We start from the raw sequence: 12,033 nt of genomic DNA, 5'->3' as shown, positions 1-12,033 counted from the left end.
AACCCCCACACTGATTTGTGCAGTCACATTTGGCGTTCCCCTGTGAGACTGTTCATCACTGAACCTTTTCTTTTTTTTCTTCTTGACTTGTGTAGAATGTCGCAGCCAACCACAGGATAAACGACACCATTGCTAATGAAGATGGGCCCCAGACCTTAACTGGGAGGTTTATGTACGGTCCACTCGATATGGTCACACTCACGGGAGAGAAGGTACGGTCTGCTGTGGGGTTGTGCGCCGTGTGGTGAAAAGAGGGGGGGGACAGGGACGGAAACTGCTCCCTCACTGCCTGCTTGGGTTTCCTACCCTTGTGCCTTGGTCTAGCTGAATGAAGGGGCTTGGATGGAAGGTCCCTGTGCTTGGCCCGTTGTACAACGCGTCTTTATCGCCGTTGTTGACCCAGACTTGCTGTCTTCCCAGGTGGACATCCACATCATGACCCAGCCGCCGTCAGGAGAGTGGGTTTACTTTGACACTGAGATCAGCAACAGCAGTGGCAGAATTTCCTACGTCATCCCTGAGAACCGGCGCCTGGGCATTGGCGTGTACCCTGTCAAGATGGTGGTCAGGTGATGTACCTTGGATGGCCGTGGCTTAGTTTGCAAGGGGATTAAAAAGGCTTGAAACAGGCCATGCGATTGCGTGACAAAGTCATAGACCTGTAACCCAGAATAAAAGAGGAATTTGGTAATTGTAGAGTACGGTCCCTCCTTGCGTGGCAGCTCTGATTGTTGGGTGTGTTCAAAGCCCAGTTTACCAGCAACAGGAGCAAAATGATATGTACTCTGCAGCTATAAAAGGAAGATTCATGTTTTATTCTGCCTCTTACATCGTGAACAGGATGGTAATTGAGCTCTGGTTGCAGGAGCTTGCATGCCTTCTGCACCATAGGTGTATGGCCTCACTGTCATCTACGAAACTGCACAGCCAAGCATATTTTAAAGACTATAAACTTGTCCTTGAGAGGCAGAACTTTGTTCTCATGGTAATTCACAGACCATGAGGTTTCAGCTCAGCTCCAGTTGCTGGCATTCAGCTTTGGAAGGGGGATAAGAGGTTTTTCACCACTTTTCAGTGGTGAAAGCAGCTATGTTCTTCTGGGAGTGTGTTTTGAGTCACTGATGAGCACTGACACCAGGGCTCCAGAGCATTATTTCCCACCCTACCTCAACACAGAGTCCTTCCTGCAGTACCCATTGCTGCTCTAACCAAGGGTAGCACAGCAGTTAGAGCCTTTCGGCCAGGTCTGGGGCTGCCTTGGGCTCGTGGTGCACCTTACTTCTGAAAGAACCTTGGTATCTTTATGCCTACATGTATAAATACCCGTTTCCCTTTCAGGGGTGACCACACTTACGCGGACAGCTACATCACAGTTCTGCCCAAGGGGACGGAGTTTGTGGTGTTCAGCATCGATGGCTCCTTTGCAGCCAGTGTCTCCATCATGGGCAGCGACCCCAAAGTCCGCGCTGGAGCGGTCGACGTTGTACGGTGAGCAGCAGAGCCTGGGGCAGTCGGTTTGCTTTGCCTGTAGCACTGCTCTAGGTCTGTAATCCATGGACTTGTGGGTTTTCTTCTAGGCACTGGCAAGACCTTGGCTACCTCATTATCTACGTCACAGGCCGCCCCGACATGCAGAAGCAGAGGGTGGTAGCGTGGTTAGCACAGCACAACTTCCCCCATGGGATCGTCTCGTTCTGCGATGGGCTCGTTCACGACCCGCTGCGGCACAAGGCCAACTTCCTGAAATCCCTCATCACGGACGTAAGCCTGCGCCTGCTGAAATATGATCGTAGCACGGGTTTAGATTGCTCCTTGTCCAATTGCCCCTGTCAGCACCAGTCTCTTGGCAGCAATGCGACCTGCAGTGGAAGATTAATCTCTGTTCATTTTATTTTCATCCTTTTATTGCTCCACAAAGTGTCTGTGCTGTTAAATTGTGTCATCTCCGCTCTGCACTGTCCCATCTCATCACCGATTCTTCCAACGCCAAATGCCAAGTGAAAGAGGGAGCGGTGCCTCCCCTTCCCTGCTCGTGTGCTTTTGTCACCTGCTCAGTGGCTTTCTGTCTGCCCATCGTGTAACCTGCGGGTCTGAGGTGCCCTTTGGAGGGCGTGGGGCTGCGGCAGGGAGTGGCCTTGCATCACCTACCCCTGACAGGAGACTGCGTAGAGCGGCTTCCCAAGCATTCACCCGAGGGAGGCCGTAACATCACTCAGCCCAGAGGCTCAGAAAAGTTCCAAATAAAACAAGCTTTTCTCTGCCTGGCAAGCGAAGTAGCTGTCAGCATCCAGAGCACTCGTGCCCTGCTTTGAAGAGCAGGGAACCCCTCGTTAACCCTTGGACTCTGATTTTGGCCTGAGCCATGGAGGCAGGAGCAGCTGTCTCCGACTTGCTGCCACGAGGGCCGCGCTAGCTGCTCTCCCTTGTCCTCCGGGAGGACAAGTTTGTGACCAGGGCCAAAGAGGCCATATCCCCGGCTTGCCTGCAGCTCTGGGGGCAAAGCAGCCTGGTCTGTGGTGGCACCAGTGTCAGCACCTCCCCTGCTTCAACCCCCTGATGAAGGCTTTGGCCAGGAGCTGCTTTTGCTCTCTGCTGCGAGTGCAGGCAGATGAACCCCCGCAAGGCAGTTGTGTGTCACTGCCTGTCCCTGCTCCTTCCGTCCCGCGGCGCTGAGCAGTGGTATCGCGTGTGGCAGCACAGCCAGCAGAGGGGAAGGCTCCGTGCTGCTGCTGACTGCACAGGGGGCTGCAAAACTCTCCTCTCCCCTAGTGGCAAGCAGGCAGTGAAGTGTGCGGCATCCCTGCCCCCTGCGGACCTCAAGGCACGGCAGCCATTCAGCCATAGGAGATCTGCTGGCCTGTTGCTGTTATTCCTCTTGTTCCGGCCTGTAAACATCCCCGGCTCTGTTAATTAATGCTTTGCTCAGCGGTGCATTATCCAGCTGGGAACTTACATAAGTTATTGACCTGAGATTCCTACAAATGCTGTTTAGAAAAAAAAAAAAAAAAAAAAAAAAGAAAAAAAAAAGCAGCCCTGCCTGTTGAGCAGCGAGGAGCACCCATATGTTCTGACCGCGTGTTGCTTTCTCTCCCTGCAGCTCCACATGAGGATCCACGCAGCATACGGCTCCACGAAGGACATCTCCGTGTACAGCTCCATCAGCCTCCCACCCACCCACATCTACATCGTTGGCCGACCCACTAAGAAGCTGCAGAGCCAGTGTCAGGTAGGAGCCGGCTCGTCAGAGCCCCCTGGGTGCTGCCTGAAAAGCCAAGGGCCTCCCGTGGGAGGGAGAGCAGTGGGGATTTGGTCACCCTAAAGCTGCTCTCAGACCTGGCGCTTTTCAAGACAGGAAGGTCCCACGTAGCAGGACCTGTGACATCTCTCTGGGTGGCTCCATGTCTTGTACATCACCCAGTGAGCGTGGCACAGCGAAAGCACTCAGCTCCCAGAGCCTAGCAGGGAAACGCCTCCTGTCCCTCTAACGCCTGCCCTTGTCCCCCTTGTCTCGCAGTTCATCACGGAGGGCTACGCGGCCCACCTGGCCCAGCTGGAGTACAACCACCGCTCGCGCCCCGCCAAGAACACCACCCGCATGGCGCTGCGCAAGGGCAGCTTCGGGCTGCCCAGCCAGACCGAGTTCCTGCGCAAGAGGAACCACCTGCTGCGCACCATCTCCTCCCAGCCTTCAGCTGCCAGCGGCAGCAGCGCCGGCCACCGCCCCGAGCGCACCCAGAGCCAGTCCGACAGCGACAAGGAGAGGGACAGGGAACGCAGCCAAAGAAGCATGAGCATCGCCACGGGGTGCTGGGGTCGGAGCGCGGCATCTCGCCTGGAGTCTGGCCTCTTGGGGCAGAAGTAGCCGAGCCAGAGCCAGCGACTGTCGGCTGTAGCCACCGGAGGGGAAAACAAAAGGAAAGAGGGACGAGGCCGGCGTTACGGGCTGGAAGGGTAAATATGGTGCTACTCTAATAACATCGTGGTGTTCTGGGAAGAGATGGGATGTTTCCCACGCGGAACGTTCAGGCCTTGCAAGCGGGAGCGTCAGGTTTGTGCAGCGTGAGCCCAAGGAACAGCTGGAAATCGGGGGGGGGAAAGTCTCCAGGTCAAGATCGCGCTCTCTCCTGCCTCCTTCTCTTATCCAGGTTTAGTGACTGTAAATACGTGCCTCCTCGCCTTGTTAGCCATCGCTCCGATACGCGTGACCGAGTGCTGTCCTCAGAGCCACAGGAACGGGGATGAGGCTGGGGGAACTTGCTCTTGGTTGTCCCAGGAGTCAGACTGAGGTGCTCTGCCAGTGCTGGCACGGGGTGGGTTTGGGGTTCAGTGAGCGCGCTGCTTCCCCGGCACAGACAGCCCCAAGCGAGGGATTTACCAGGGGCTGCGCCAGGCAGAGCAACCGAGAGCTTTACCTGTACGAGGAGCTTCAAGTTCAGCCACTTTCGCAAGGAGTACGTGCAGTGGCCAAGCAGAAAGATGCTGTTGGTAGGGGCAGAATGTCGGCAGATTCACGCCCAAGCAAGTGGGGTCGTTATTACTGTTATTTTTTAAAGAGACATTTTAGAAGCCGATGGAATTTAACGTGTTGACCTGTTAAAAGAAGAATACAAGCTACCCTGAGTTGTTACAAGCCTCAGATACTTAATTTGCTGTTAAAAGTCTCCAAATATTGCTCTATATTATTTCCAAAACTAACCACCATATATTTGCAAGCAGTTCTTCTCATCCAAATGCAGGGTCTGACTCTCTCAACACCCACCTCTGAGACATTTTCTTCTTCCCAGGTTCTCTCCAAGTTCAGTAGCAGCTTCAATGGGAACTAGACTCGCTTCTTTTACCGGTAGTTACTGAACTGTAAAACCTCATTGTTTTTTGCACTGATGATTTTTAGAATGGAAACCTGTTACCATCTCATGTAGCTACATCTAACTGTTTGTAGTGCATGACAAAGAAATATTGCTAAGCCAGGGTGTGTGTGTGTGTATGTATATCCATCCATGTGCATATACATACGCCCCCACACACACGTATATATATGTATATGTATATATTTAAAAAACAAACAACAAAACTCTGTGCAGAAGTTTTTCCAGCAGTAAGGAGACTGTAAGGAAGTGTGCCAACAAAGTCAGGCGAGCTTAAGAAAAGGCCATATCTTAATTTTCCTGGTGTGTTTCTCAGCGGCTGTGCCTGAGCCGATGGTTTGTGTGCTGCCGGAGCGAGCCGGGGCTGGGTGCGAGGTGAGGGAGCTGCCCGGTGCGTGGGGGAAGCCATCGCTGCTGTCCGGCACCCCCTGGTGACACCGAGACGTGCAGGGTGTGTGGTGCGGTGCCTGCAGCACCAGAGGAGAACAGTGCCTAGAGTGGGGGCTTCCAGAAAGCCCTGTAGCCCTGTCCCCCCCCAGGTCAGCCTGGCTGGGACTTCTGGCCGCGGCGAGGGGCCTGGCTCCCTCCTTGCACACACCTCCCGGGCCAGAGGGGCACCCCCCGGGGGGCTCGGGGTGCCCATTTACAGCCTCCAGTTGGCCTCTTCACGTGGAGATTTTATAGTCCTACCGAGCTCCTCGACTGTGTGTAACCCCGCTTCCCCCACCACCCTTACCTGTATTTATATCACTTTCTACTTACGAGGATCTTATTTATAACAACAATTTTTTAGACTGGCTGCTTCATTTTATTAACTGTTTCAATATGAAGTGCAGGACGGCCGCACTGAGACACACAGCACTGTGAACACTGCTCTGCTACTTGGCTCCGGGCCACGGTAGGCAAACCTAAACTCATCAGGCATCCAAGGTAGACCTCGTGTTCGGGGCGTCGGTGCAGACGCAACGCGCGCGCTGCCTGCGCTGCCAGCGGAGGGACAGTGCTGAGCTGCCGGCGGGGCGCTCAAACCCAGCCGCCCGCCCGCACAGTGCATCTCCCACGTCCTTGCAGCCTGACTGCAAACTGCTTAACCACTTCTCTTTGATAATTATTCAATTGCAGAATGTATCCGATGACTTTTATTACCGAAAACTGACTTCCCTTTCTGTGGGCCCGGCTAAGCTCTCTCTGAATGTACATCCGGAGCTCGCTGGGTTTCCAATCAATGTGAATCGTCCCACAGCTTTTTGCTAGTCGAATGTTCTATCAAACAGTTGCCATCCGAGTAGGAAGCCAAGCCACAATCCATCCTGTGAAGTCACCAAACCACATCACAAAAACAATTTCTGCAAATTTGGATATGGCCTTTGCAAAATCCAACTTTTCCTCAAAGCCCACAACCAAGGCATGGTCTGTACATTTTCCAATGCTGATGAGATGTTCACATTTTCTTATGTGTAGATAGTGTAAAACAGAGGCGAATGTAAATGTTCAACATACAAAGTGGATATATAAAATGGAAAGTTATTTATTTATGTAGAGGAAGAAATGTCTGGAGGAACTGGAACCTTCAGGGTTTATTAATATTTAAAAATGTAGCTTTTTGTTTCAGGCATTATGTACAAAGCAATTACTTCATGGACCAAGTTTAATGTAACTGTCAATGAATGCAGAAGTGCAATATTATACTCACCTCTCCATCACTTCACGTTTTAAACAGCTACTAACCAGTTAGACTGACAATCATAGCACCTCCGTCCTCATCCTTTATTGAGCTTCTTGAAACTTCCCCAGGTCCTTTCCCTGGCCCCCCATCTGTTGCCATTGTACAAATCCGACATGGAGAAGCAATTGTAGAGCAGGACCTTTTTTGCTGCAATAATACCAGATGACGTGGGTGTAGTTACCAGGAAATATGCCAATAAGTTTTCTCCACCGATTCAGTCCATCACAGTCTGCATCAGTCTATCTTCAGACACCCCCATCTGGCACTCATCTCTCTGAAGCAAAGATCAACGTGCTACTCACTCAAAGAACAATAGCAATAGTTGAATTCTGTGTCTATAACCTGTTTGTTCTGAGATGTTTTGGAGAGCGATGCATGTGACCCGATGTCTTTCCATGTGTATGGAAGAGGATCCACTTGGACGCGGTGAGGGAAAGATGAATGTATCTCCCGTCCTTACTAAAGGGGCACTGTCAGGTTCAAGACCTAACTTATCTTTGTTACAAAGGACGTGTTTGCTTGGAAATGAAAGCCTATTAAAAGTTTCTCGTGCACCTCCCTGTTGCTGTTGTCTGGGCAGCCACCAGCACGACCGCTGACAGTCGCGCTGCTTCTGCTGCAGCCCACGTCCTGTACTCGCACATTAGCACAATACAGCACGCACTGCACAGGCTGCCTCAGGCTTTTCCTTTTTTTTTTTTTTTTCCTTTTTTTTTTTTTTTTCTAATTGTTTCCATGGGAATCAAACTCTGCTGTGGAGCTCAGATTTTTATAAAAAGCAGCTTTTTGTATTACGGAACTATCGGGCCAGACTTTCTACCTGACGCTGTCCCTTTCAAGTCTTTTAAAGGAAAAAAAAATAAAAAAAAAAAAGGACCCCATGCATTCACGCCGAGTTGTTTCCCTGGGTGGCCAGCTCACTCCGTCAGGTGAGGCGAAATTCTGATACCAAAAAACGTTTACAGTGTCCGATACGCGAGCCGAGAGCAGTAACTAGCCAAAGGGTTACTAACAAACGCCCGCTCCGCCCAGCAGCCGCCGTGCTTGCTGTAGCAGCCCCTTCTTCAGGTATTGCCACCGTCTGCTGCATTTCCTATTAGTTCTAGAAGCCTTACGGTCCCTTCCCTGTCCCGAGCACCCTCTGCCTGTCGATACCCTCGACTGTCAATTTTATATTCGACGATGTTAATTATATTTTATTTATAAAAAATTGCTTCGGGGGGGGGGGGGATAACAGACGCGCGTGTGGGGTCCCACCGGAGGGCACGCCCGAGGGCGCCGGCTGCCCGCCCGCAGCCTGGGCCGAGCAGCCCGAGCCCAGCCGGCGCTCCCGGGCCGTGCTGGGTCTGCCCCCGTGTGCGCAGCACCGTGCAGGTGACGTGCTTGTGTGTGACAAACCTTCTGTACGACTTCCTTCTCCTCCTTGCTGTTAGTGCATCGTTCCAATGCCTGGGTGTGCTTTGTGTACAGTACCATTGTGAGTTACACAGATTAAAGAAATGGGAAGGCTCGTCTCTCGTCTGCTTCTTTGGGAGCCGCTAGAAACACGAGTCACAAAGCCTGGGATGGGAGCAGGCGCCAGTTTAATGGAGGGTTACAGCCACGAACACAACACTGAGGGCTTCTGCGAGGATCAACAGGACTCATTTGTCCATTAATTACCACTTCTTTTTTTTTTTTTTTTTTTTAACAGTTTGTAGCTTTATGGACTTTGTAGTGGGGGAAAATGACAGCTGTTTGCAGCACAGCTGCTGTGGGCAAAGGCCCTGAGACCCCCCAGAGCCTTGCTGCTGCCCAGGACCTGCACTGTGGGAAAGGGGCATGAGTAAAGCCCCTGCCCAGGGGCACAGCACAGGGTGGCACTCGAGGGCTTGGGCTGGGTGGTGCAGCCTGAGCAGAGCCACACAGCACCATGGGCGCTCTGCTCCGAGCAGGGTGGGTGAGCACAAAGGGTCCATGAGCTGGGTACACACAGGGCAGCAAGGATGGGACCGAGAGCAGCCCCTGAAAGGAAGACGTGGCAGCCAGCTGCCAGTGCTGTAGCCCTGGCGCATGCCCTGGCCACAGCCATGCCTCCTGCCAGCTAAAGCCTGGAGCTGAGGGGTGTCAGCACCTCTCGGTGCTGCTGAGCTCCTCAGGCCTTAAAAGGGGCACCAGGGCAAGCAGGACCCAAGCACGTTACAGCCACACTGACCCCAGCCAGGAGAGAGGGGAGAGAAGGGGTTTACTGGGAGATGAACCATTAAAGGTGCTCTCCTTCCCAGTCAGTAACTTACAGAGCGGGTGGAAACTGCCCCGGGAAGCGTCCTGACGCGGTGCCGCCTGCAGGGTCCTGCTCATCACACCCAGGCTGCTGCCTGCAGAACAGCCCCTGGCACGGCTGGAGCCCAGGCCCTCACTGCAGCATCCCCGTCCGCACCTGGAAGGCCAGCCCGTCCCCCCGGGTGGCTTGCTGGAAAGGGAGAGACGGGCACTCAGAGCACGGCCTTCCCGAGGACAAAAATCCACCAGCACCCACCCGCTGGGGCCGCTGCAGGGCTGCCAGGGCTTTGTTTTGCCCTGGTGGAGCCACGCAGGTCCCAGGAGGCAAAAACAACACCTCTGGGTGCAGCAGCCCCACAGCTGTGCCTCCCCCAACCCACCCACCAGCAGTCAGTGATGGTGACGAGCCCCCCGTTACCTTGTTAATCTCTTTGTGTCTCTCCTTGCTGACAATTTCTTCTAGCACTTCTCCATCTCCCTTAATAAGCCTGGAAGACAAGGACAGGGCCACGAGTTGTGACTGCTACTGCTTCAGACCCAGCCTCTGCAAAAACCCTTCCTTATTTTATTTGTTTATGCACTGAATTCAGGTCTGCTCCCGACTGCCCAAAGCACACAGGGGCCACTCATAAACAGGAGCCAGTTTGGGCCTGAAAGGCAGCCAGGCCCCGGAGCATCTCGGCTGCACAAATTTCCAGCAGTGTCAGAGGCAGCTCCCACCTCCAACCACGAGCAGGAATTTAATTGTCTTCATTACGTGCCTACCGGGGAACTGACCTTAGCTCCACACCTCCCTAAGCCCCGCAGGCTGCCTTCTATTTTAAGACCGGACTTGTCATGCCCAATTCTCTTCAGCATGATGTTTGCTGCTCGCTGGGAGGATGCAGTTTATTAAAATCTGGGTCATTTCTAGTTGGCAGCTAAACGAACTTCAGGCTGATTGTCTGTAACCCCAAGCAAAACACACTCCCTGCCCACTCAGCCCCAGGTGCTGAGGGCACATTTCAGCCCTGAAAGGCAGGAGCATGAAGCAGGGGGGTGTGGAGGCACCACCACCCCCTCTGGTTTTTGCTTTGCAGGGGCAGGGCCCCGTTCAATGGGACGCAGCTGAACCACTCCTGCCACATGGATTAAATAAAAGGGAGTTCTGCTGCCTGCAGCTCTCCACTGGGAGGCAGCCCAGTACCCCTTGTGTGGGAACCAGCACAATGTCATCCTTGGGTGCCCAACGTGCCACCTGCAGGGCTGACAGGAGGGATCTGTCAGGCCTCAGCTCAGGCTTTTGCTGCCAAAGAGCTGCCCTGAGGGCCCATACCTGGTTCTCCCCGTTTCGGGGTCCACGACTCTCCGTATGACGCTCTGCCTCGCGTCCCATTCCTCCTTTGTCATCGGCTTCATAGCCTGGATGCGGGATTTCTGCTCGTCTGTCAGGACTGGAAGGTGTCTGTTAGTCAGAGCTGTGCTCGAGGGGCACCACAGCGTGCCTGCAACAAGCAGCCAGGAACACAGCACCAGATCCCTGCAGTGCTTGTGGGTCAGTGACAAACCATGCCAAGGAAGGGCTGCTGGACGGCCCCAGAGCTCTGCCAGGTTGGTACTGCTGTGTCCTTTCATTTGGTGTCTCTTCTTCCACCTTACAGCCATAATTAGAGCTAAAAACTCACCAATCTATGTATGTAGCTCCTTACTTTTACTTGGTGTTGCTCAAAGGCAGCCACTCAGGAGGGAGGAGAGTCAGGGACTGCTCCGTGCACAGCTCTGCTACAACACCCCGCGTGGATCCCACGAGGGGGACACGCAGGAGCTTTTCCCCACTGCAGCGTTCCCTGGCTAAGCAAGAGGGAAATGTGAACGTTACCTGGCCCAGAGTCCACCAGCGACTCCTTTTGCCACTGCTCCAGCGAGGGGCCAGGCACCACTTCTGCCTTGGCGCTCTCCTCCTTAGGTTTTTCTTTTGACTTCTTTTTGGATTTCTTTTTTATTTTCTTCTTCTTCTTTTTGTCTTTGTGTTTCGCTCGCTTCTTTTTGCTGTGTCGACTCTTCTTTGCTTTGGGCTCACTGTCACTGGAGTCATCAGAAGAGGAGCTGGAAGAAGACGAAGACGAGGAGGAGCTGGAGGAGGAAGACGTCTCAGAGGACGATGTGCTCGCCTTCCTTTTCTTTTTGCTCTTTCCTTCCTTCTTCTTTTCTGCAATGCATAAGAAGACGGTGAGCAGAGCAGCTGTGGCCCTGTGGCAGCAGGGACTCCCGTTAGCCCCTGCAGTTGATGGTGCCCTCTTCTCCCAGCACGAAGACAAAGCCCCAGGGCAAATCCCCTCGGTGCTGCCACCAAAACGGGCACAAAGCACTGATGTGACAGGCAGGGATCCTTTTCTCCCTTCCAAGCCCCCTTTGTCCACCTGCCCCAAGAAAACCCATTAAAACCGTGAGGTGGCTGCCTCTCCCTACCTTCCTTGGCGGCTGCTGAGCTCGACCCGTGCCTGTGAGGCCCCGAGGGCCGCCTCCCCGGCGAGCTGCTGCCGGGCTGCGAGTCCAGCTCCCTGCTGCTCTTCCTGCGCTTCTCCTTCCTCTGCTGCCTGCTCCGGCTCCGGCTCCTGCTCCGCGATCGCTTCCGCGGCTGGCTGCGGGCCATGGCGCCTCAGCCCTGCGGGGACAGCGCCCTTGGGATCCCCAAAATTGCCCAAACCCGGCCAGATGGAGCCAGGGCTGCAACCACCTCGTCCTTGGGCAGCCACCGGAGCTCTGGGGGACGGGGCTGCTCCGAGGGCCCCCAATTAATGAGGGGCACGAGGATCCCCAGGTAATTACCGCCCTGACTCCCCCAGTACACCTCGACGCCCCACAGGGAGGCAGCAGGGGCCGCCAGCGGCCTGCAGGGCGCGGCCCCTTTAAGAAGGGAGCGGTCCCTTTAAGAGCCGCGCGGCCCCTTTAAAAGCTGGGCCCCAGCCGCGTTGCCCCTTTAAGGCCCCTTTCACCCTCCCCCCGCCCCCCCGGTGCCGCCGCCGCGCGCATGCGCCCTCCTCCCCTCCCGCGGCGCCCCCCGGCCTCACCGCGGGCCGGGGCCGCGCCGCCGCCGCCGCTCCTCCGGCCCGGTCCCCCCCCCCACTTCCGGTCCGCAGCGCTCGGCGCCGGCCGGCAACGGGGCCGCGCGCTTTGGTTCCGGGGCTCGGCAGTGCCCAT

The 12,033-nt window shown here is 54.6% G+C and overlaps 2 protein-coding genes across 15 annotated transcripts in view; one reads left to right on the top strand and one right to left on the bottom strand.

Moving 5' to 3' along the window:
* The window catches only part of PITPNM2 (phosphatidylinositol transfer protein membrane associated 2), a 133,656-nt gene extending 125,555 nt beyond the window's left edge, over window positions 1-8,101 (top strand). For all 10 annotated transcript variants that reach the window (XM_082773955.1, XM_082773961.1, XM_082773963.1 and 7 more), the window contains 6 exons: window positions 96-212; window positions 421-569; window positions 1,339-1,488; window positions 1,578-1,761; window positions 3,098-3,226; window positions 3,515-8,101. In XM_082773955.1, the coding sequence (XP_082630081.1) occupies window positions 96-212; window positions 421-569; window positions 1,339-1,488; window positions 1,578-1,761; window positions 3,098-3,226; window positions 3,515-3,862 (1,077 nt within the window). In that variant the 3' untranslated portion in view covers window positions 3,863-8,101. The remainder of the gene's footprint in view (window positions 1-95; window positions 213-420; window positions 570-1,338; window positions 1,489-1,577; window positions 1,762-3,097; window positions 3,227-3,514) is intronic.
* Window positions 7,350-11,964, bottom strand: ARL6IP4 (ARF like GTPase 6 interacting protein 4). Of its 5 annotated transcripts, none has more exons than XR_014318675.1 (6): window positions 11,302-11,805; window positions 10,712-11,041; window positions 10,169-10,286; window positions 9,272-9,341; window positions 8,868-9,043; window positions 7,350-8,151 (listed from the first exon to the last, which is right to left on the bottom strand). XR_014318675.1 is itself a non-coding variant. In XM_082773965.1 (6 exons), the coding sequence occupies exons 2-6, from the start codon at window positions 11,483-11,485 to the stop codon at window positions 8,987-8,989; spliced, it is 759 nt and encodes a 252-aa protein (XP_082630091.1). In that variant the 5' UTR covers window positions 11,486-11,497; window positions 11,904-11,964; the 3' UTR covers window positions 8,224-8,986. The 5 variants fall into 5 exon arrangements, 2 of the variants coding, with proteins under 2 accessions (XP_082630091.1, XP_082630092.1); XR_014318676.1 differs by having other exon boundaries at window positions 8,081-8,215; XR_014318677.1 differs by lacking the exon at window positions 7,350-8,151 and adding an exon at window positions 8,224-8,595.
* Between the last annotated feature and the right edge of the window lie 69 nt (window positions 11,965-12,033).

This window comes from Aythya marila (genome assembly GCF_965140915.1).
Source record: "Aythya marila genome assembly, chromosome: 17".
Taxonomy (NCBI): Eukaryota; Metazoa; Chordata; class Aves; order Anseriformes; family Anatidae; genus Aythya; species Aythya marila.
This window is presented reverse-complemented; position numbering and strand designations above follow the sequence as displayed.

Coding starts and splice junctions, on each gene's coding strand:
- ARL6IP4 (XM_082773965.1), bottom strand. CDS start 11,485: ATGGCCCGCAGCCAGCCGCGGAAGCGATCGCGGAGCAGGAGCCGGAGC. Junction 11,042..11,301: donor CTCAGCAGCCGCCAAGGAAG/GTAGGGAGAGGC, acceptor TATGCATTGCAG/AAAAGAAGAAGGAAGGAAAG. Junction 10,287..10,711: donor GCTGGTGGACTCTGGGCCAG/GTAACGTTCACA, acceptor GACACCTTCCAG/TCCTGACAGACGAGCAGAAA.